Consider the following 25768-nt stretch of genomic DNA (forward strand, 5'->3'; position numbering starts at 1 on the left):
GCTGGTATTATATGGGTACTGTGTGGCACTGGATGGTATTATATGGGTACTGTGTGGCACTGACTGGTATTATATGGGTACTGTGTGGCACTGGCTGGTATTATATGGGTACTGTGTGGCACTGGCTGGTATTATATGGGTACTGTGTGGCACTGGATGGTATTATATGGGTACTGTGTGGCACTGGCTGGTATTATATGGGTACTGTGTGGCACTGGCTGGTATTATATGGGTACTGTGTGGCACTGGCTGGTATTATATGGGTACTGTGTGGCACTGGATGGTATTATATGGGTACTGTGTGACACTGGCTGGTATTATATGGGTACTGTGTGGCACTGGCTGGTATTATATGGGTACTGTGTGGCACTGGCTGGTATTATATGGGTACTGTGTGGCACTGGATGGTATTATATGGGTACTGTGTGGCACTGACTGGTATTATATGGGTACTGTGTGGCACTGGTTGGTATTATATGGGTACTGTGTGGCACTGGATGGTATTATATGGGTACTGTGTGGCACTGGATGGTATTATATGGGTACTGTGTGGCACTGACTGGTATTATATGGGTACTGTGTGGCACTGGCTGGTATTATATGGGCTGTGTGGCACTGGATGGTATTATATGGGTACTGTGTGGCACTGGCTGGTATCACATTGAGGTCCTCTTATGGGGGTACTGGTCAGGAATCGTCACAGTATTTAGAGAGAGGACTTGGTGACATCTCAGAAGCAGCTGACACGAAGACTGGATACTGCCTGTCCCTGAGGGGCAGAGGCGGCAGCACCCGGTGACATGATGTATCCTGAGGTAAATGTCACCCAGATCCATGAGACTGATGGGCACAAGGTGATGGTCCAGGGAGTGCCACTGGTGCACAGCATCTCCGAGGATGCAGGCGATGCCTCCCGCACCTCACCCACCGCCCATCACCAAACCTGCCCCATCTCATCCCTCAGGCAGGGGGCGGCCCTGCTATGTGTATAACACCTCAGCCCACAATGGGCGGGAAAAACCCTGCGTCCCACAGCTAGCCAATAGCAGCTACGGAAAGACCCTGACCTGGGCGTGGCTACACCGACCTGGAACGCAAACGTTGCAGTGATTGGTGGGTGTGGCAGTGGGCGGGCCCGGTCTCCGCGGTGCCCGCAGACACAGAGACGTCTTCTCAGCAGCATCCGCCATCTTTAGCTCCGCACCGGGTACCGGACCGGGAACAGCGCGATCACCACAGCGGAGGAGACAGGGACACGTACTGCGAGGAGCGCGGCGCTCACCCTCCCGGATTACCGGTGGAAAAGCAGAGGAGTGGGAGGGGACGTTTGGTTGCTCTTAGCACCGGGAGCAAGGGAGGCGGAGGGCGGAGAAGATGCCGGGGATGTGGCGGTGCTACCCGGCCTGCCTGCTGCTCGTCACCGGGCTGGTGTGTGGTGCCCTGGCCGCCCGAGGTGAGGGGGATGTGAGGTGGGGGTGGGGGATGAGTCCCGGGGCTCAGCCCGGTTACCATGGAGATATCCGGCACATCTATTGATCGGCCTGTCTATCGAGTGATCGGCCTGTCTATCGAGTGATCGGCCTGTCTATCGAGTGATCGGCCTGTCTATTGGCTCACTTGGCTGCTTCGGACGTTATTTTCTGTCTTGTTACATTTGTATCCAGATTCTCCCCGGATTCTCATACCTGACATTGCCGGACTGTGCGGTCAGCTGCCTGGCACCAAATCTTAACCCCTTTAACCCTCTCCATTCCAGATGCTTACTATAGATGCTTCTAACCCTTCAGTAACATCAGCAGCGTCCAGAGAATGAGATTGACTGATACAGTGTGTGTGTGTGTGTGTGTGTGTATGTATATGTATATATATATATATATATATATATATACACACACAGATCTGACTGATACAGTATATATATATATATATATATATATGTGTCTACGGATCTGACTGATACAGTGTATAGCTACAGATCTGACTGATACAGTATATATATGTCTACAGATCTGACTGATACAGTATATATATGTCTACAGATCTGACTGATACAGTATATATATGTCTACAGATCTGACTGATACAGTGTGTATATACATATATATATATATATATAAATATATATATACAGATTTGACTGATACAGTGTATATATGTCTACATATCTGATACAGTATATATATGTCTACAGATCTGACTGATACAGTGTATATATGTCTACATATCTGATACAGTATATATATGTCTACAGATCTGACTGATACAGTATATATATGTCTACATATCTGACTGATACAGTGTATATATGTCTACAGATCTGACTGATACAGTGTATATATATATATATATACAGATTTGACTGATACAGTGTATATATGTCTACATATCTGACTGATACAGTGTATATTGACATATCTTATATAAATGAGTCCCACACAATATACCTAGGTATCTTAAATACATAACATAGTCCCACACACTATACCTAGATATCTTAAATACATAACATAGTCCCACACACTATACCTAGGTATCTTAAATACATATCATAGTCCCACACACTATACCTAGGTATCTGACTGATACAATATATCTGCACATCCTTCCTACTATACCTAGATATCTTACAGATGCTCTATACCAGTGGTCTCCAAACTGTGGACCTACAGCTGTTGCAAAACTTCAACTCCCAGCATGTCTGGACTACCAACTACTTAGATATTTGATATACACTAGAAAGACCCAAGCTGGGAGTTGTAGTTTTTTCAACAGCTGGAGGCACACTGTTTGGGAAACACTGCACTAGCTAGATCAATGCACTATACCTAGATATCTGATATACACTAGGTCAGCGGTCTTCAAACTGTGGCCCTCCAGATGTTGCAAAACTACAACTCCCAGCATGCCCGGACAGCCAACGGCTGTCCGGGCATGCTGGGAGTTGTAGTTTTGCAACAACTGGAGGGCCACAGTTTGAAACCCACTGCTCTAGGTAGACCAATACACTATACCAAGATCTCAGATCTATGAGACCCTTACACTATACCTAGATATCTGATATACACTATATCTACCTAGATATCTAAGTGATACATTATATCTAGATATTTTACATACATTATCTAGCTTCCTCTATGCTCCTTTCGCTCGGGGGCCCCCTGGTAGCACTGATACCCCAGAGACCATACGAAAAAATAGCCCATTTTCTGTCTGATCGTAAATATTTCATTGGTCTGTTGCCATAGACGCAGAGACCACCAGCTGATGTGTGTGGGGAGGGGGGATCTATTTTATGCTATGGAGAAAATTCTTAAAGGAGCAGTGCCTTTTAACCATTTCTATGTCTGATGCTTGTTTTGCACAGGGGTTGCGGCTCTGTGTGTCTTGCCGGTTTTGGTCTCGCTGTAGTCGGTAGGCAGCTGAGCCGCAGGCTACGTGGAGAGCCCTCATCTGCCTTGTGCACAGATTCATTAACCCCTTCCCAAGGGAGCTGCACATCTTACACTTCCATCCATTTCTTTTTGTGACTGTAAGGATCCCGCACAGGGGACCAGGCAGCGTTGTAGGGTGATTGTCCCCGGTCTGTGGGAATGCGCATTGCAGATCTCTCCATATGATAGATTTGAGACCACACACACACACACGGAGACAATAGACACCGCAATCTATAGGAAAACAAGAGACCTGCCTCTCATTCTCCTCCGCTCTGTATTAATGCCTCCGGCCACTTAATAAACTTTCATCTTCCTGCTGTGAATGGAAATATTTACCTAGACCTCCAGCCATTCTAAGGAGCCTGGATGTGTTTGTTGATGCAACAATGTAACAAAGGCCAAAATATTTGCATCTGTGTAAATCCAGGTATAGGCAATGCAGGAACCTCCTGTCACATGACACCCGGTAATATATATGCATCGACGTGAGTCCTTTGACTAAACACCTCATTGCCAGGAATAGTTGTAGGGGCGACGAGCTGCTGAAAGGTTAACCCTTGATGTCCTGTCCTCCATGTCAGCAGGATTGACAGAGCTGAGAGCTGCGAGGCGGCGTGTTGCTATATTTGACAGATATGCGGCATTCGGCAGATGTGTATATAAATATATTGGGTCCTAGTAAGACAATACTGCGGGAAATGGCTTTATTTTTGGAGTGTGCATCGCTGGCGTCCAATAATAGTGCGAGTCTTGTGACAACTTGTTCTATCCCTTTAGCACAATGCGTTCTGATTCTGCCGAATGTGTCTTAATGCTCTCGCTGTTTAACTGGTTTCTCGTGGATGAGGCTTGGACAATATGGGTCTGTTTAGGGGCAATGTATATAGACTAGAGCTGTATATAGACTAGAGCTACAGATAGAGATGAGCGAACTTACAGTAAATTCGATTCCTCACGAACTTCTCAGCTCGGCGGTTGCTGACTTTTCCTGCATAAATTAGTTCAGCTTTCCGGTGCTCCCGTGGCCTGGAAAAGGTGGATACAGTCCTAGGAGACTCTTTCCTAGGACTGTATCCACCTTTTCCAGCCCACCGGAGCACCGGAAAGCTGAACTAATTTATGCAGGAAAAGACAGCAACCGCCGAGCTGAGAAGTTCATGACGAATCAAATTTACTGTAAGTTCGCTCATCTCTAGCTGCAGAGTATGTCCTTGTCTTAAAGGGGTACTCCGGTGGAAAAATTATTTTAAATGAACCGGTGCCAGAAAGTTAAACAGATTTATAAAGGACTTCTATTTAAAAATCTTAATCCTTTCAGTACTTATTAGCAGCTCTGTGCTACAGAGGAAATTCTTTTCTTTTTGAATTATTTTGTCTTGTCCACAGTGCTCTCTGCTGACACCTCTGTCTGTGTCAGGAACTGTCCAGAGCAGCATAGGTTTGCAAAGGGGATTCTCTCCTGCTCTGGACAGTTCCTGATACGGGCATCAGGTGTCAGCATAGAGCACTGTGGTCAAGACAAAAAAGAAATTCAAAAAGAAAAGAATTTCCTCTGTAGCATACAGCTGCTAAAAAGTACTGTAAGGGTAAAGCTTTTTTAATAGAAGTCATTTATAAAAAAAAAAAAATTCCACTGGAGAACCCCTTTAAGCCTCTCATAGACTGGATCGGCCAAAATAAACAATTCTTAGGTATCTGATGTTTGTCTGTACAGATATTGGATAGATTTGCAGTTGTACAACCAAATTATTAGTCAAGTCATGGCGGATTACGATGATCTGCTATGTATGGTTTCTCAACAGTTGGAGGTTCACCAATTAGACACCACTGATCTGATGTCATTGGAAATCTTGGGTGGGTACACGTGGCCGATTTAATGCGCAATGACATCCCGCACATTTGAATAATCTGGCGGGCACTTGGAAATGTACCGTCTCATAGACAGCAATGCATTTCCGAGCTGAATCCACAAAAGGAATAGACAAGTCTATTCCTTCTGCAGATGCCAGAATCAGGATTTTCGCCACAGAAACATCTACGGAAATTTCACTGTGTGCACAGTGCAGTAGAATCCCATTGAAATCAATTGAACTCTGCTGTCGCAGGATTTCCGTGTCGAATATTCTGGCGGAATTTCGCACGGACATTCTGCTGTGTAAACATAGGCATAGGCTAGGTTTCTTTTTTTTTTTCCTCCTTTTTTTTTTTTTAGCCTTAGTGAACTACTCTGTGGATCCGAGCAAGAGCGCCTGGCCCACAGGGGGTAAAGAGGTACTACCGTACTTAGCTCCTGTGGAAAAGAAGAAAAAAAAATGAGGTACTACCGTACTTAGCTCCTGTGGAAAAGAAGAAAAAAAAAATGAGGTACTACCGTACTTAGCTCCTGTGGAAAAAAAAAAAAGAGGTACTACCGTACTTGGCTCATGTGAAAAAAAAAAAGCTGTGCGGATGTTTTATTTGGGCATTCTTACCCCAAAAAACAAGTGGCTCCCTGGTTGGAAAACACTGCATAAGAAAGATCAATGCACTAATCCTAGATATCTGATATACACTATATAGACCCATATCTCATGTGTTTCAGATTTCTAGGTATAATTTATCAGTCCAATACCTAGAGAGACTATCTACTATATGTCTATCTATGTATAGTGTATGGGTCTAATGTATGTAAAATATCTAGGTATAGATCAGTGGTCTTCAGACTGTGGATCTCCAGATGTTGCAAAACTACAACTCCCAGCATGCCCGGACAGCTTAAGGCTGTCCGGGCATGCTGGGAGTTGTAGTTTTGCAACATCAGAATGTTTACTGTTTGGAGACTACTCCCCTAGTAGATATTATGGTCTAGATGCCATCTATATTTATAAAAAGCCTTAAAGGGGTACTCCAGTGGAAAACTTTCTTTAGATCAACTGGTGCAAGAAAGTTAACCCCTTAAGGACTCAGGGTTTTTCCGTTTTTGCACTTTCGTTTTTTCCTCCTTACCTTTTAAAAATCATAACCCTTTCAATTTTCCACCTAAAAATCCATATTATGGCTTATTTTTTGCGTCGCCAATTCTACTTTGCAGTGACATTAGTCATTTTACCCAAAAATGCACGGCGAAACGGAAAAAAAAATCATTGTGCGACAAAATCGAAAAAAACACACCATTTTGTAACTTTTGGGGGCTTTCGTTTCTACGCAGTGCATATTTCGGTAAAAATTACACCTTATCATTATTCTGTAGGTCCATACGGTTAAAATGATACCCTACTTATATAGGTTTGATTTTGTGGCACTTCTGGAAAAAATCATAACTACATGCAGGAAAATTTATACGTTTAAAAATGTCATCTTCTGACCCCTATAACTTTTTTATTTTTCCACGTACGGGGCGGTATGAGGACTCATTTTTTGCGCCGTGATCTGAAGTTTTTATCGGTATGATTTTTGTTTTGATCGGACTTTTTGATCACTTTTTATTCATTTTTTAATGATATAAAAAGTGACCAAAATACGCTTTTTTGGACTTTGGATTTTTTTTGCGCGTACGCCATTGACCGTACGGCTTAATTAATGATATATTTTTATAGTTTGGACATTTATGCACGCGGCGATACCACATATGTTTATTTTTTATTTTTTTTACACTGTTTTATTTTTTTTATGGGAAAAGGGGGGTGATTCAAACTTTTATTAGGGAAGGGGTTAAATGACCTTTATTAACACTTTTTTTTTAAATTTTTTTTGCAGTGTTATAGGTCCCATAGGGACCTATAACACTGCACACACTGATCTCTAATGCTGATCACTGGCGTGCATTAACACGCCTGTGATCAGCATTATCGGCGCTTGACTGCTCCTGCCTGGATCTCAGGCACGGAGCAGTCATTCGTCGATCGGACACCGAGGAGGCAGGTAAGGGCCCTCCCGGTGTCCGATCAGCTGTTCGGGACGCCGCGATTTCACCGCGGCGGTCCCGAACAGCCCGACTGAGCAGCCGGGTCACTTTCACTTTCACTTTAGAAGCGGCGGTCAGCTTTGACCGCCGCTTCTAAAGGGTTAATACCGCACATCGCCGCGATCGGCGATGTGTGGTATTAGCCGCGGGTCCCGGCCGTTGATTAGCGCCGGGACCGACGCGATATGATGCGGGATCGCGGCGCGATCCCGCTTCATATCGCGGGAGCCGGCGCAGGACGTAAATATACGTCCTGCGTCGTTAAGGGGTTAAACAGATTTGTAAATTACTTCTATTAAAAAATCTTAATCCTTCCAGTACTTATTAACTGCTGAATACTACAGAGGAAATTCTTTTCTTTTTTGGAACACAGAGCTCTCTGCTGACATCACGAGCACAGTGCTCTCTGCTGACATCTCGGCCCATTTTAAGAACTGTCCAGAGTAGGAGAAAAATCCCCATAGCAAACATATGCTGCTCTGGACAGTTCCTAAAATGGACAGAGATGTCAGCAGAGAGCACTGTGCTCGTGATGTCAGCAAAGAGCTCTGTGTCTGAAAAGAAAATAATTTCTTCTGTGGTATTCAGCAGCTAATAAGTACTGGAAGGATTAAGATTTTTTAATAGGAGTAATTTACAAATCGGTTTAACTTTCTGGCACCAGTTGATTTAAAAGAAAAAAAGTTTTCTACTGGAGTGCTCCTTTAAGGCAGAGTTCCCCAACTTTTACAAAACATTTGGCTGCGGCTGTCTGGGCATGCTGTGAGTTGTAGTTGCCCGACAGGCGGAGAACCCTTTGCTGCCTTAGGGTACGTTCACACTATGGAATTCCCGCGGAATTCAACGGGTGGAATTCCGCGGCGTGAACTTAACATTAGTGTGAATGGGTCTCCGCGAGACCCGTTCATACTGCGGAATTCCGCCGCTGAAACTGTTCCACGCGAAGAAAGAACATGTTCATTCTTTGTGCGGTTTCCGCGAGCACCGCATAGCCGTCAATCGTGACAGCTCAGTGCCCAGTGGCCCTAGCGCCGAAGTATTTTCGGCGTTGGCCGCTAGACGGAATCTCCGACAGACGGAATGAGCGAGCGGAGATTCCGCAGTGTGAACGCACCCTTAGACAAATATTCATTGAGAGATCCTTCTGATAATCGGGCATTTATGGCGGGCTATAACCTGTCCAATGCTTGGTTCCTATGGCAGATAAGCAACGCTAGAGGTGTTTGGCAGCCATTCCTGTTCCTATGGCAGTAAGGCCGCATTTAGACTGTAATACAATTCCCTATGGGAGCTGCGAATTTAATGCTGAAAATAGGATTGGATCCCATTGAGACAAAGCTGAAAATTCTCTGGAAAAGTTCTTGACGCTAAATATACATTTGTAATACAAAGAGATTGAATTGTTACCAGGTCCTTGTTGCCGTGTCTGTTTATGTATATTGTATATATATCTAAATATTCATGTGCAGCTTTACATAGCCGAAGCCATTTACTCCATCTGTGACCTGATTTTTATTGCTTCGTCTCGTACAGAATTATTTTGTTTGTTCAGTGACAAGGAAACAGAAAAGGTAATAATGGTGTCCTGTCAGCGTGACTGTATACACGTTGTGATTACTACAGTCCTATATACTACCTGTATGCACCCCTGGTAGGGCGGTAGTCGAGGAACCTTTATAAACAACGGCAGCGGTAATGCAGAATTGTGACCTTGTGATTCTGCGGATTGCTGGAGGTTTCTGCGGCACCATCTGCCCACAGAGCGTTCATGTTCTCATAAGGCCTGGAAAATTAAAAACCTGCAGGGAGTGTTATGGAACAAGTAACGCCTTCATTGATCTCCAATACAGTATTCATTGTGCTGATGGTAGAAGATTGCACGCCTGGCATGGTCTCCTTCCACCGTACGGTTCCCATATCTTTGTGCTGCTATAAGTGATCCGCTTCACTGGATCTCGCTGAGATTGATCTCTTGTTTAGAAGACACACGGCTAAGTGAGGAGAGCTATTCCAGTCCGGCCATTCCTTTCCCAGCGCTCAATGCCTCCGTTTCAGTGGTTTTGAATGCAGCCTCCAGACTGTGATTTTAGGAGAATTTAGGCCGCTATCCGATTCCACCTGTCTGTATCTCCTCTTTTCTGCCTGCCAGATAGCAGTGAAGAGATCATAGCGTGGACACCGGTCTAGGGGCCGGAGGAGAATGACATTTTGCACTCTTGTATTTTCTGCCTAGGAAATGATCAATCCGTTTCCACTTACTGGGTGAACAACAAACATCTGCAGGGAAGTTCATATGTTGGCTGTTTTTATGTGGTTACATTGGAAGTGATCCCAGAGAGGCGAGACAAATTTTAATGGGCACTCTCATTAAAACTAATTTTTGCTATTTCACTCCTTATGGTAAATAAAAAATATTTCTAATATACTTTGTTTAAACAAAATGAAGTTTTCTAAGTTTTATTTGTGCTTAAAAAAGCTCAAGAGCACATTTTCCCCCATCTCATACACAGACTGTGCATACACAGACACAGACATGTGCGTTTCCCATTGACGTCCATGTAAAAAAAAAAAAACTTATGCGGTTGCATAACGGTTTTTAAACCGGAGACAAAATCGTGGTCAACCATGGTTTTGACTCCGGTTTAAAAACCGTTATGCAACCGCATACGTTTTTTAACATGGCCGTCAATGAGAAACACACATATATACAGTTCCATACGGGAAAAACGTATACATTTTTACTTGGCACATGCGCATTTGCATCTTAAAGTCCCCACCCAAGACCCCTCCCATTAAAAATGGACAACATTTTCAAAAACGTATGGGTTTTTTTCTATAAAAACTGATGGAACTGTATGCACTTTTAAAAACAGTATACTGTTTAAAAACGCATACGGTTTACTTTTTCCCATACTGTTCCATCCGTTTTTTTGCCATACGGTTTTCTTTAGAAAAACGGATTGAAAACAGTATGGCAAAAACGTGATGTGAACCCAGCCTTAGGCTCAACTACAACTAGCAGAGAGGGCTCAGCTAAAAAATACATACAGTATAGTGTATTCGGGTGCTATTAGGCTGGGTTCACACTACGTTTTCCCCCATACGGGAGCGCATACGGCAGGGGGGAGTTAAAACCTCGCGCTCCCGTATGTCACCGTATGTGCTCCCATATGTCATTCATTTCAATGAGCCGACCGGAGTGAAACGTTCGGTCGGCTCATTTTTGCGCCGTATGCGCTTTTACAACCGGACCTAAAACCGTGGTTGACCACAGTTTTAGGTCCGGTTGTAAAAGCGCATACGGCGCAAAAATGAGCCGACCGGACCGAACGTTTCACTCCGGTCGGCTCATTGAAATGAATGACATACGGGAGCACATACGGTGACATACGGGAGCGCGAGCTTTTAGCTCCCCCCTGCCGTATGCGCTCCCGTATGGGACAAAACGTAGTGTGAACCCAGCCTTAGTCGGTGTTAAAATGACAACACAAACCCAAGAGAGAAAAGCAAACACCTAATAAAAAATAAAACCGCACACCAAAAAAGATAGTAGTATGGCAAAAATACACAAAATGATTTATTTTATTAAGCATACACATGTCAGAAGGCTATACATGGACATAGAAATGTTCATGTATATTCTTATGACATCTTTTGATATGTGTATGCTTAAAGGGGTACTCCACTGCTCAGCGTTTGGAAAAAACTGTCCTGAGTGATGGAGCCGGCGCCGGGAGCTTGTGACGTCTCATAGCCCTGCCCCCTCAATGCAAGTCTATGGGAGGGGCGTGACCTAAATTAGTATATTTTAATAAATTTGTATACCGTGATCCCTCAACTTACAATGGCCTCAACATACAATAGTTTCAACATACAATGGTCTTTTCTGGACCATTGTAAGTTGAAACCAGACTCAACATACAATGTTACGGACAGTCCACATCTGTGAAACGTGTCAATGGCCGGAAAAACTGACAAATTGGAATGGGCATTCACTGGTAAAACACCTGTAATACTGAAGTGTATGCACTGACTGATGTATGGTAGCGCCCCCTACAGTACAGAGAGGTATTACATGTTCTGTACTACTCCTTTACCTGTATTACTGAAGTGCATGGACTGATTGGTGTCTGGTAGCGCCCCCCTACAGTACAGGGAGGTATTACATGTTCTTTACTCTTTACCAGTACCAGGGTTACCTGCTCCTTTGGACACCAGGTGAGGGCGACTCCATGTTACTTTTTTTAGGACATAGCGTGTACTGTACAGGACCTCGAAGAAGCTCCTGTCCTCTACATAGACCAGTGTTTCCCAAGCAGGGTGCCCCCAGCGGTTGCAAAACTACAACTCCCAGTATGCCCGGACAGCCTTTGGCTGTCCAACCATGCTGGGAGTTGTAGTTTTGCAAAAGCTGGAGGTCCGCAGGTTGTAGACCCCTGGTATTGGAAGTTGTACTCACCTGTCCCCGCCGCTCCGGACCGTCACCGCTGCCCTGGATGTCACCCTCCATCGCTGTCGCCGCGTTCCCGGGGTGTCCCCGACGCTCCGGCAAGGCCTCTGCTTCCCTGGCATCCTCGCTCTCAGTCGCACTCCGCTCCTATTGGATGACGGGACGGCGTGCGCAGCGACGTGATGACGACGATGGATAGCACCGACGATGCTTGGGAAACACTGACATAGACAGTGATTACAGCTCCCAGCAGATCTTTCTTACTTTTTATATGTAAGGATTTGCTTTATCTATATTAGTTATCTACTTATTTTTCTTTAATTCTCACTTTTTCCTATTTTTGGATGACATTTTGGTGCCTTTAGAACCAATTACCAGGTTTCCATAGAGTTCTGGTCTCAATATACAATGGTCGTCCTGGAACCAATGAATATTGTACCTTGAGGGACCACTGTACATTTATTAAAATGCATTTTGTATTAATAATAAACCTCCTTTTACAGGGCCCCTGTGAGGAGGTAAATGTAATACATATCACAAAATTTTAATGAATAATAGGTTTAAAATCGCACCACTGTATGCAATGTTGTACTGTATTCTATAATTCGTTATATAATTACATTATACAACATTGCATACAGTGGTGCGATTTTAAACCTATTATTCATTAAAATTTTGTGATATGTATTACATTTACCTCCTCACAGGGGCCCTGTGAAAGGAGGTTTATTATTAATACAAATTCTGGTATATGCATTTTAATAATTTTATGCATTTCTTTTATCATACATTTGAGGCACGGTTCTTTTACATTCATCGTGTATCGGTTTATCTGATATTGGCCTTGAGGTTTATGGTTACAATTTTTCTTCTTTTTTACAAAGATTCCAAATAAGTTCAGTCCTTCTCCCCTACCTGAAGGTAATTCCTGTAAGGCTGTGTTCATACATGCTAATAGTGCTGGTGGAGGCAGATAAAGGAGATGTTGAATTGATTTGCACTGTGGCTTTTCTCAGCTTATCCATTAAAGTGTTGTGAAAGTTGCCGCAAATTTAAGACGACCAAAAATTGTCGGTCCTCAAGGGTGTAGTACAAGTAAACAGGTAAGACATGAAGGCAAATTGGTAATGTCTGATCAAAAATGTATTATGGAATAAAACAGTCTAAAATGACTGTAGATGTCTGTAATAAATATATCAGGGCTCTTGGGGTTAAAGGAGATGTCCGGTGCTCACTTTTCTTATGTTCTCTTACCTGCCTAGGCTCCCCCAGTACTTCAGTACAGGTGTTCGGTCCCCGGGCTGTATTCTTCTTACTTCCTGTTAGCCCGGCACGTCACACGGAGCTTCAGCCTATCACCGGCCGCAGCGATGTCCCGCCTCTGCTGGTGATAGGCTGAAGCTCCGTGTGACGTGCCGGGCTAACAGGAAGTAAGAAGAATACAGCCCGGGGACCGAACGCCTGTACCAGAGCATCGGGGGAGCGTAGGCAGGCAAGAGAAAGCTTATATTGTTTTATTTATTTTATTTATTTTTTTGCAGCCCGGAACGGATACAATAAGAAAAGTGAGCACCGGACATGTCCTTTAAATAAATATACACTTAAAAAGGAATGTCAAGTGCATATACCAATAATGAATCAAAGTACATATAAAAATAAAGAGGGGGCATGAAGTGATAAGCGAACCTAATAGTCCAGGCTGCATATATTTAATATGAACTGTGCATCCAATGGTCCAGTCCATAAACAGTTAAAGGAAATCTGTCATCACAATCACCCGCACTAAACATGTTACACAGGCTTGTAGTGCGGGTGATCCTGATTAAAACGCTTCTTACCTGGTTAAAAATGGTTCAGCGCTTCTTCTGATATCTATTATGGACATTTATCAACGGGTTTATTCAGGTTTTCTTTACTATAATTGTCGCAACTGCGACTACGCGATTTTTCGTGCGACATTTTGACTGGAAAGCGAGAAAAGCAAGTTTTCCAAAAATTAACTATGTAGTAATAATTTTAAAATGGACTACGGGTAGTCAGGTATTTATTAACTGTGACAGTCGCAACTGCGCAAAAAAAAAGTGGCAACAGGGTTAAAAATTGACTAAATTTACTCCAGCTCAAACATGGAGCAGAAAAAGCTACTACCAAAGTAAAAAAAGGAAAAATTTATGAACTTATCCTCGTAGTCTAACTCCTTTTTCTAGGTCTGGTGGGGAGGGCCGCACATGCGCCGCATTCCGTACACCCGGAAGCGGCGTTCTCCCTCCCCGGCTTCACTCGAGCTGCGGCCCAATACAAGTAAGAAGACGGGCGGCATGAGTGAAAAGCCGGGGGGAGAATGCCGCTTCCTGGTGTACGGAACGCGGCGCATGCGCGGCCCTCCCCACCAGACCTAGAAAAAGGAGTTAGACTAAGAGGATAAGTTCATGAATATTCATGAGCCGGGCGGCTGCTCCGCCCAGCTACAATGACGTATAGCCGAGTCCGAGATGATAAGACCTCCCACGGAGTCCCAAGCCAGGGAATAACAGAAAACTAAAGATATAGATATCTGAAGAACCGCTGAACCATTTTTAACCGGGTAAGAAGCGTTTTAATCAGGATCACCCGCACTACAAGCCTGTGTAACATGTTTAGTCCGCATGATTCTGATGACAGATTTCCTTTAAACTGTAGATGAATAGTTGGCTGGATAGAAACAGCAGTAGCCAATATCCAAACCAATATGGAGGTGGTGACGTGATGTATAGGCAGAATGTTGCTGTAGGTGATAATATAAAGTTCTTGATTCGATTCTTGATGGTGAAATGCTTTGTAAGTTCACACCGATAGTAAGGTATTGTCAACAGTAATATCTGTTATGTACCTTTACAAAATAAGTACCAGGTTAATACTTGTGTTCTATACAGCTTCTGTTTATTGAATTGGTGAACCAGCCAGTCCGTGCATTGACAGTCCCGTCTTGTTGCGCTTCCGGTTCTTTTGCAGACTCTGGCTAAAGACACCCAGTGACCAAGTGGGAGTGGAGTACATCGCATATAGCTGCCGTTATGAAAACACTAAAACGCTGACTAATATAGGGCTGGCTTCTTTTTCTCGTGCTCTGTTTTTATATAAGGAGAAAATGCACTTATAGTATAAAAGCTAAACATGTTTCGGGGCAGCCTGGTCCCTTCCTCAGTAGCTCAACAAGATTGTTATCAAGTGTATAAAAAGCACTGCATCCTGTCCTTATACTTGACTCTGATTTTGACCACTTTTTAGGATTTGCATTATTCTTAAGTGTGATATGTCGCCTCTGAAACGACAATAAATGTGAACAGTGTGATGTGTCACCTCCGAGTGTCATTCAAATGACTCATGTGGTGGGATGGAGCCGCAGCCGCCAACCTCTAATTAGATAGCAAAGTCACTCTGTTCTCTTCAATTAGCTAGTGTCCTGTAATAAATAACATTGTTGATATTCATTTTCTTGTATTTAAGTCAAGGTTTGACAAATTTATTTAGAATCTAGGAGCCAGCAAAAAACACAAGTTATGAGCCAAGATTTTTTGTTCTATTTTTGTGTTATTTTAAGATATTTAAAGGGGTACTCCGCTGCTCAGTGTTTTGAACAAACTGTTCAGAACACTGGAGCCGGCGCTGGGAGCTTGTGACGTCATAGCCCCGCCCCCTCATGACGTCACTCCCTGCTCCCTCGATGCAAGTCTATGGGAGGACGAAATTCTGACCTGGCGTCTGGGATTTGTCGAGCCCTTATTTAGGGCAATGTATTGTCTGCATAAAAAAGAAAGAGGATCCTCCAGGCTGATGTATTATTTTTTGTGGATGTAGAGAAAAGAGCTCCTTGAATTGTTAGTCTTAAGAATCCCCAAATTAAACCATGGTTTCCACTCCTAAAAAGCCACCATGTCTGTGATACATGACCCAACACAGTTCACCAAGCTTTGCATGTCCAACTTTTGCAAGCTTAGAAGCCTGTCGGCCAGATTTCATAGACTTTAGATTATCAATGAATTTCGTAGGAATCTGTGTTCTCTCTTTGGCCAGCTACATGGAAAGTATAATAATAAATAGAAAATGAATAATACATAAAATAATAAAATAAAGTGACCCCCCTCGGCCTACGATGGCCCCAACATACGATCATTTCATCATACGATCACTCTCAGAGGCCATCGCATGTTGAAGGCAGCATCAACATATGATGCTTTTGTATGTCTGTTCCATCGCATAAACGGCTATCCGGCAGCGCAGACTGCTTCAGCTGCCATCAGACAACAGTTCACGGTGCCCCCTGTAGTCCGCTGTCGATCACTTACCTGTCCTCGGGGCTCCGGCGCGTCCTCTTCGGGATCCCCTCCATCGCCGGCGCTCTCCATCGTCATCATCACATCGCTGCGCACGCCGTCCCATCATCCAATAGAAGCGGCGTGCGTAACGACGTGATGGCGGCGACGGAGAGCGCGGATGTCGGAAGCAGAGGCCTTGCCGGAGTGTCAGGGACACCCCGGGGACGCGGCGACAGCGATGGAGGGCGACATCCAGGGCAGCGGTGACGGTCCGGAGCGGCGGGGACAGGTGAGTACAACTTCCAATACCAGGGGTCTACAACCTGCGGACCTCCAGATGTTGCAAAACTACAACTCCCAGCATGCTCGGACAGCTGTTGGCTGTCCGGGCATGCTGGGTGTTGTAGTTTTGCAACATCTGGAGGTCCGCAGGTTGTAGACCACTGTCCTATACTTTACATTGCATGGATCCCTCAACATACGATGGTTTCAACAAACATTGGTCCATTTGGAACGGATTGCCATCGTATGTTGAGGGACCACTGTAATCAGTTTTCTGTTCAGCTACATAGAAAGTTAAGAGGCCAATCCTATGGTTTTAATGAGTGGATGCTCACTGCCAAAAAATACTATATATTCATTGATTTTCACTTTATTATTTTGACAGTGATTACTACCCTCCCATGTCCACCTTTTCTTCACTGCCTATTGATTTTAATGGGGGTCCGCAGTCACACAGACTATTTTCCACGGTTGCAATTCCGCTAAATTTAAAGACCTGTCCTAAATCCCTTAGGCTATGTTCACACGGCAGAATTTCTGAGCAGAATTTGCTGTAAAAATTTGCTTTGCACATGGTAATGCATATTCCGGTATTCCATTAACGCAGCGGAATATTCACATTCCGGATTCTTCAAAAACATTGATCCTGTCAATAATTTATGCAGAATACCTAAATTTCTTCATGAGCCGCACTAAAATAAATGGGGCTCTAAATTTCAGGCAGAATCTGTGTGTGTTAAGTGCACAGAAATTCTGCATAAATTCCACGCATAATCAGCAAAACCGCCAAAAATCCGTAGCCAGCTTTGCAGAAACGATTTAATGCGGAATCACAGAAATTTCGCAGTGTGAACATAGCCTTAGGCCCCATTCACATGACAGAATTTCTGTGCAGAATTAGCTAGGAAGTGTAGCCAGGAAAGTTAAAGGGGTACTCCGGTGAAAAACTTTTTTTTTTTTTTTTAAATCAACTGGTGCCAGAAAGTTAAACAGATTTGTAAATGACTTCTATTAAAAAATCTTTATCCTTCCTGTACTTATTAGCTGCTGAATACTACAGCGGAAATTCTTTTCTTTTTGAAACACAGAACTGTCTGCTGACATCACAAGCACAGTGCTCTCTGCTGACATCTCTGTCCATTTCATGAACTGTCCAGAACAGCATATGTTTGCTATAGGGATTTCCTTTTACCCTGGACAGTTCCTAAAATGGACAGATATGTCAGCAGAGAGCACTGTGCTCATGATGTCAGCAGAGAGATCTGTGTTTCAAACAGAAAATAATTTCCACTGTAGTATTTAGCAGCTAATAAGTACAGGAAGGATTAAGATTTTTTAATAGAAGTAATTTACAAATCTGTTTAACTTTCTGGCACCAGTTGATTTAAAAAAAAAAAAAATATTTTTTTTACCGGAGTACCCCTTTAACATCGTAGTGAATGAGATTTCTGCTGTCCCAGTCACATGGGAGATTTTCCTCTGCGGAATGAACATTCTTCTCGTGGAATTCTGCAGCAGAATCCCATTGAAATTAATGGGACTACTGAATTCTGGGTGGAATCTGTGTGATGAGCGCAAGAAATTCTACACATATTCTACAAAACTGTGGAAAATCATCTTCCAGCTTTGCAGAACGGATTCTGAAAGGAAACTCTGAAATTCACAAAATTAACAATAACATCAAAATTAACATCGGTTTTTGCCATTGACTTCAATGTATTTGACTCTGCACTGTTCACACTGCGTAAATTCCGCTTGTGGAATTCCACCGCGGTATTCTGTTCCGCTAGAAGAACATGTTCATTCTTCTTGCGGAATACATGAGCAGAAGTCCATTGAAGTCAATGGTAAAAAAATTTTTTTACGCACGCAATTTCTGTGCAAAAAAAACTAAAAAGGGAAATGCTAATTGGTGGTTGTAGTCCAGCAAAAAAAGAAAAAAAAAAAAACAGTTTCCTCCTATATTCCACACAAATTCCGCACCAAAAAAATGGAAATTCCGCAGTTGAATTTTTACGCGAGGATTCCGCTCCAATTCCTCAGTGTGAACGCACCCTTAAAGTCAATGGGGCTTAGAATTTAAGCAGAATTCAGTGTTTTGAGAACGCAGAATTGTGCCGAAATTCTTAAGAGTTCTGCAATTTCGATCAGAAAACTTTGCTGAATTGATTTTGTGCAGAATTGTGGAATTTCGCCGTGTGAACATGGCATAAGGTGCACTCCAATCTTTAGTCAGGCACTACCCAAGAAAATGTGTTTCGAAAGGAGATACTCTCCATCAGATCTGTGCTAGCGAAGAGATATAGCCAGCAGGCTTCTCGTCTTCAAGTCCTTAAAGGGGTTCTCCACCCCTAGACATCTTATCCCCTATCCAAAGGATAGGGGATAAGATGTCTGATCGTGGGGGTCCCCCGCAATATAGCATCCGACACCCACTTGTTTCTTGTCCGGAAGCGCTGGAGGGTCTGGGTCGCGACCACAGGAACGGAAGTCCGTGATGTCATGACTCCGCCCCCGTGTGACGTCTCGCCCCGTCCCCTCAATGCAAGTCTATGGGAGGGGGCGTGACGCCCCCTCCCATAGACTTGCATTGAGGGGACGGGGCGTGATGTCACACGGGGGCGGAGTCATGACGTCACAGACTTTAAAGGGGTACTCCGGTGGAAAACCTTTCTTTTTTTTAAATCAACTGGTGCCGGAAAGTTAAACAGATTTGTAAATGACTTCTATTAAAAAATCTTTACCCTTCCAGTACTTTTTAGCAGCTGTATGCTACAGAGGAAATTCTTTTCTTTTTGAATTTCTTTTTTTGTTGTCTTGTCCACAGCGCTCTCTGCTGACACCTGATGCCCGTATCAGGAACTGTCCAGAGCAGGAGAAAATCTCCATAGCAAAACCTATGCTGCTCTGGACAGTTCCTGACACGGACAGAGGTGTCAGCAGAGAGAGCACTGTGGACAAGACAAAAAAAAAAAAGAAATTCAAAAAGAAAAGAATTTCCTCGGTAGCATACAGCCGCTTATAAGTACTGGAAGGGTAAATATTTTTTTAATAGAAGTAATTTACAAATCTGTTAAACTTTCTGGCACCAGTTGATAAAAAAAAAATAAAAAAAAATAATTGTTTTCCACCGGAGTACCCCTTTTAAGATCTTTGCAAGAATGAATGCCCCGAAGCAGTAGTGAAGCGAGGCCGCCATGTGAGGAGGAGCTGGCCGCCATTCCTCCAGTACAGCGTGCCAAAGCCTTGAAGAAACATCATGACTTCAAGTGCGAGATGTTAAACGCGGTCGTACAGATCACTCGCTCACGAGCACTTTAACTGTCTGGTGTTTCTTTTCATGTTGCTCGTAAACCGATAACAACTTTTCCATTTGGCATAATGTGTCTTTTGTTTGGAATTAAGAAGAGATAAAGTAAGATGTTGTCATAATGTTGGACTGGTGGATGGGTCAACGTGTAAGGGGGGGGGGGGTGCGAGCTCTCAGGGAATCCCCCACAGGAGGTTTATAGTCATCTCCTCCTCTTGACCTGGTGCTTTTAAAGGGGTTATCCAGGAAAAAAATTTTTTTTTTTTTATATATATATCAACTGGCTCCAGAAAGTTAAACAGATTTGTAAATTACTTCTATTAAAAAAATATTAATCCTTTCAGTACTTATGAGCTTCTGAAGTTAAGGTTGTTCTTTTCTGTCTAAGTGCTCTCTGATGACACCTGTCTCGGGAAACGCCCAGTTTAGAAGAGGTTTGCTATGGGGATTTGCTTCTAAACTGGGCGTTTCCCAAGACAGGTGTCATCAGAGAGCACTTAGACAGAAAAGAACAACCTTAACTTCAGAAGCTCATAAGTACTGAAAGGATTAAGATTTTTTAATAGAAGGAATTTACAAATCTGCTTAACTTTCTGGAGCCAGTTGAGAGATAGATAGATATATATATCTCTATCAAGTTTTTTTTCCTGGACAACCCCTTTAAGTCTCTTATATCTACAATAGGATTCCAGGTTATTAGGCTCTATACAAAGTAAATGGTGCATCTGTGTTTGTGTCTTGTGTTACAAAGAAGCGCTAACAACCTTGCAAGTGTTGCAGAAATTCCTGGCATGGTAGACATTAGGCAGTAGTCACACGGTTGCCTCTTTTTTCCTTTTTCAAATAACCAAAAATGCATCTGGACTGCGATTGCACTATGTATAATCTGTAGCTATAAACCCATAGGGCAGTGTTTCCCAACCAGGATGCCTCCACTGTTGCAAAATGACTACTCTCCCAGCATGCTGGGAGTTGTAGTTTTGCAACAGCTGGAGGCACCCTGTTTGGGAAACACTGATCTACATTGATGTCTTACTGTTTGGTGGCAGTGTTTCCCAACCAGGGTGCCTCCAGCTGTTGCAAAACTACAACTCCCAGCATGCCCGGACAGCCGCTGGCTGTCCGGGCCTGCTGGGAGTTGTAGTTTTGCAACAGCTGGAGGCACCCTGGTTGGGAAACACTGATCTACATTGATGCCTCACTGTTTGGTGGCAGTGTTTCCCAACTGGGGTGCCTCCAGCTGTTGCAAAATTACTACTCCCAGCATGCCCGGGCATGTTGGGAGTTGTAGTTTTGCAACAGCTGGAGGCACCCAGGTTGGGAACCACTACCATAGGGTCTATTCACATGGAAGAATGTCCGCATGTGTAATTTTGCACATATTCGGCATCAAATTAAAGCCCAAATAGACTTCAATGGGATTCCGCACTCCCATTCACACTTCAGATTTTCAGCATGCGGATTCCACACAGAACCAGCACCGATTCCACATGAAATCCACACATGCCAGAAACCACCCGAATGAATGCAGACGCGGAATTGGTGTGGATGTACGGAAATTCTGCCGCGTGAATCTTCCCATAGGGGGAGATTTATCAAAACCTGTCCAGAGGAAAGGTTGCTGAGTTGCCCATAGGAACCAATCAGATCGCGTCTTAAATTTTGCAGAGGCCTTTTCAAATATGAAAGAAGCGATCTGATTGGTTGCTATGGGAAACTTTCCTCTGGACAGGTTTTGATAAATCTCCACCATATTGCTTAACAGTTGTTTGTTACTTATAAGTCATTTCCCAGTGAGAGTCATGAAGTGGTCATGTAGTGTCCTGGAGAGTCTTCAAGCACCTGTGTTGACAGTGGGTGTTGAGGACCACCAGTGTGGTCTCTTGTTAGCTGCATGTCAAGTTTGGCTAGGCTCCGTTCACATCTCATCTGGGGGATATGTTAGAGCAGTGTTTCCAAACCAGGGTGCCTCCAGCTGTTGCAAAACTAGAACTCCCAGCATGCCCGGACAGCCAACGGCTGCCACCTCTGTCCATGTGAGCAACTGTCCGGAGCAGGAGAGGTTTGTTATGGGGATTTGCTCCTGCTCTGGACAGTTCCTGACACGGACAGAGGTGACAATAGAGAGCACTGCGGTCAGACTGGAAAGAACTACACAACTTCCTCTGTAGTATACAGCAGCTGATAAGCACTGGAAGGATGAAAATTATTTAATAGAAGTACAGTGGTTCCTAACGTACGATGGTAATTCTTTCCAAATGAACCATCGTTAGTTGAAACCATCGTATGTTGAGGGATCCGAGCAATGAAAAGAATAGGAAGCGGCATCCCCGCCGCTCCAGACCGTCACCGCTGCCATGGATGTTGCCCTACATCGCTTTCGCCGCATCCCCGGGGTGTCCCCGCTGCTCCGGACGTTTCTGCTGGCCGGGATTGTTGCTCTTCATCGCCGTTATCATGCTGCTGTGCACGCCGCTCCTATTGGATGACGAGACGGCGTGTGCAGCGACGTGATGACGACGGAGAGCGACGGCGATGCAGCGGAGCCCGAAGAGGACGGTCTGGAGCGCCGGGGACAGGTGAGTGAGACTCACCGGACCACACGGGGCACCTTAAACGGCTATCCGGTGTCAGCTGAAGCAGTCTGCGCTGCCGGATAGCTGTTTATGCGATGGACCTGACATACAAAAGCATCGTATGTTGATGCTGCCTTCAACATGCAATGGCCTCCGAGAGTGATCGTATGTTGAAATGATCGTATGTCTGGGTCACTGTAATCTGCATAACTTTCTGGCACCACTTGCTTTGAAAACAATATCTGAGTACCCCTTTAATAGTTTATCACCTGATTTCCTTCTTGTGGGAATAAACTGTACAAATTTGTAGCCTTGGTGCCAGTAATATATTTGGGGTGTACATGGTCTCTTTAGTCAGCAGTTTGGAGGTCCATTGTTGAGGAGGGTGCATTAGGTCCTAATGACTTATTTTTTTTCTTTAATCTGTTGTGGTTGGATAACAGTAAAAGAATTGTAACAAATAAAATAAATCAAATGCTAAAAAAGAATAGGATAAAATGTAAAGAACTTGCAGCTGTTTCCTGCGCCATTCTCCATTGGCTGCATTTACGTTTTGATTCCTTTCTGCTTCTTTTTGCATTCTGTTTTCATGTTGTATCTGAAAGATCCAGCTTTTCTTATTTCGGATGAACACTGTTTGCACAGTTGGACAAAAAGCCCTCCGCCGCTCTGATGTTTTTGCTCTGAACACATTTCCATTTCTCCCGATAAGGATCTTCTGATGCTGCGGCAGATGTAAGCCTCAGTAGGAAGCAGTTTTGTTCCTTATGTGCAGAACTTTGTAGCCAGATTGGGCAGTGAAATTATCAGTCATAAGCCCTCCTGGGACTCCTGTATAAAAATATAATGCGGCCAGACGCGGCCTATGACAACATGCGGTCAATTCACAGTTCTCTTTTTCGTTATCTGCCGCAGCACGGCCCCCTTTCACTTGCACAGTTACCCTTGGTGAGACTAGTTATGTATGACCCTGTAGTGCTGTAATACCGAGCCCATGGTTCCTTGAGAAAATCTTTCCCATGAGGAGTATGTGAATGTCTGTTTGCAATTGCAAAGTCATTTTTGCTGTAATACTTCACCGGTGTTGGCACAGGATGAATGATCAGCAAAGTCAAATAGGTTATTGATGAATCAACCAGTCCTGTTTAATGCTGATGCCGGCACAGGTCCCGGTGCATGCCATATATTCATCCGGGGACCCAATGGTGGTCAAAAGTGTGTTGTTTTTCCCACTGTTTGGGACGTATGTGGTAGGATCTGCTGTATGTAATATTGTGTACCTCCATGCCATACCATTAAGCCAGGTCTCGTAAAATAAAATAAAAAATTGTATTGTAGTGTACATTGAAATTTTATACATATATATATATATATATATATATATATATATATATATATATATATACACACATATATATTTGTGTGTGTGTGTATGTATATATATATATATATATATATATATATATATATATATATAGATGCAAATCATAAAATGTTGCAGTATCTTGTAATACCTTTTTTATTGGACTAACAGCATTTTGTAGAGACAAGCTTTTTGGATTCCTCCCTTTATCAAGTCATAAGCATTCCTCAAGTGAGAAAGCCAGTGTGAGACTGGCGAAACGTTGTCTTTGCACATGATGGAATAAACAACCTCCTTTTGCATACTTGTGGAGTGCTGCAACATCTATATATATATATATATATATATATATATATATATATATATATATATACATACACACACACACACACAAAAATAAGGGCGACCGCAGCACACAGGTGGATTCAAATAAAAAAAGGTGATTTATTCCATGAACAAGCGTACTCTTGTTCATGGAATAAATCACCTTTTTTTTTATTTGAATCCACCTGTGTGCTGCGGTCGCCCTTTTTTTTTGGATATGCAATTTTGGGACCCTGGGACCGGGGCCCCTTAGACCTGCCTGCACCTACTACAACCTTGGATGTGCTGCCTTCTTCTATAAATTTTATATATATCAAAACCTGTGTAGAGAAAGAGTGGGGCAGTTGCCCATAGTGACCAATCAGATCGCTTCTTTCATTTTTAAAGAAGCCTGTGAAACATGAAAAAAGCGATCTGATTGGTTGCTATGGGCAACTGTACCTCTTTTCCTCTGCACAGGTTTTGATAAATCTCCCCCATAGTGTGTGTGTGTGTGTGTGTGTGTGTGTGTATAAAAATAAAAAATGTTTTTGTAATCCTGCATAACCCTATTTATCGTATAATAAATATACACTGGACCTATATGTTCTTTCCACAACATGTATGTCCGACTGATACTCCTAAGCACAGTGTAAAAGAACTCCTCCATGTTCTTCTTTTTATTTTTCTCGTTCTTCCTGAATTCAATTTTGGTTTTGGCTTGAAAATATGCCACTAAATAAATAAATAAATAAATAAAAATAAAAAATCCCACCTCACAGAGGTTTTCCAGCAATAAAAGGGAATTTTCTATGAACAGCATTTATTTCCATTCCTTCCTCAGGTTCATGTTGGATTGGAGGGGGTCTAATTGCAGGGTCCTATTCCCCCCCCCCCCCCCCCCCCCCCCCCCGAGGGATTGAGGGAAACTGATGGAGTTAAATGAAGTGGTGGCAATTATGTAGCGCCGCCACTCCGTACAACAGTGTTTCCCAACCAGGGTGCCTTCAGCTGTTGCAAAACTACAACTCCCAGGATGCCCGGACAGCCGAAGGCTGTCCGGGCATCCTGGGAGTTGTAGTTTTGCAACAGCTGTAGGCACCTTCCTTGGGAAACACTGCCATACAACATCATGTTTGAATAATAAAGGTCCCTATAACTTACTAATATACTTTGAGTTCCAACATCTCTGATTGCTGTCAGTGAATGAGCATCCTGGGACTTGTAGTTTTGCAACGATTGGAGGCACCCTGCTTGGGAAACGCTGCTATACAACATTAGTACTGTTTAATAAAAGTTTCTTCAACTTACTAATAAACTTTGAGTTACAGCATCTCTGGTTGCTGTCAGTGAATGTAAACCAGAGCACTAGATCACATTTAGCAGAAACAGCTCAGCCAAGCCTTATGTTTCGTGTCTCTCTTTAATTTTTAGAAACTGCTTTTTTTTTTTTTTTACTATCCATATTATTTAGTTGCCCAGGAAAAAAAAAATGAGCAAAAACTCTGCTGGAAACAAAGAACAAAAAAAAGCACATCCCATTATGTGCGATGAGTGAAGCGCGCCCGGCCTGGCGGCACGTACAGCATCACCTAATGAATGGCTCAATGTATGTCGGGTTTTTCTACAAATGTCTACGGGTTTATTCCTGCCGCTGTTATTATTTTGACACTTTTTACGATGAAAACGTCTTCACTCAATGGGTCCGAATGTAACGGCGGCGAAAACAGACGATCGTGAAACCTCTATTGTCAAAGGTTTTAATGGAATTTCGGATACGTGTACAGTCTGCTTTATGGCGGTGCAGAATTT

General features: G+C 43.4%; 1 protein-coding gene across 6 annotated transcripts in view; it reads left to right on the plus strand.

The window, feature by feature from the left end:
- The first annotated feature begins 1129 nt into the window (after positions 1-1129).
- Positions 1130-25768, plus strand: part of CLSTN1 (calsyntenin 1) — a 123995-nt gene continuing 99356 nt past the window's right edge. For 5 of the 6 annotated variants that reach the window (XR_008848534.1, XR_008848535.1, XM_056544558.1 and 2 more), the window contains exon 1: positions 1131-1453. Coding sequence is in view for 4 of the 6 variants with exons in the window: in XM_056544558.1 (XP_056400533.1) it covers positions 1375-1453 (79 nt within the window). In the remaining 2 variants the exon portion in view is untranslated. Of the gene's footprint in view, positions 1454-25768 lie in introns of all 6 variants that reach the window. The other variant, XM_056544560.1, reaches the window with a different exon arrangement.

This window comes from Hyla sarda, chromosome 10, assembly GCF_029499605.1.
Source record: "Hyla sarda isolate aHylSar1 chromosome 10, aHylSar1.hap1, whole genome shotgun sequence".
Taxonomy (NCBI): Eukaryota; Metazoa; Chordata; class Amphibia; order Anura; family Hylidae; genus Hyla; species Hyla sarda.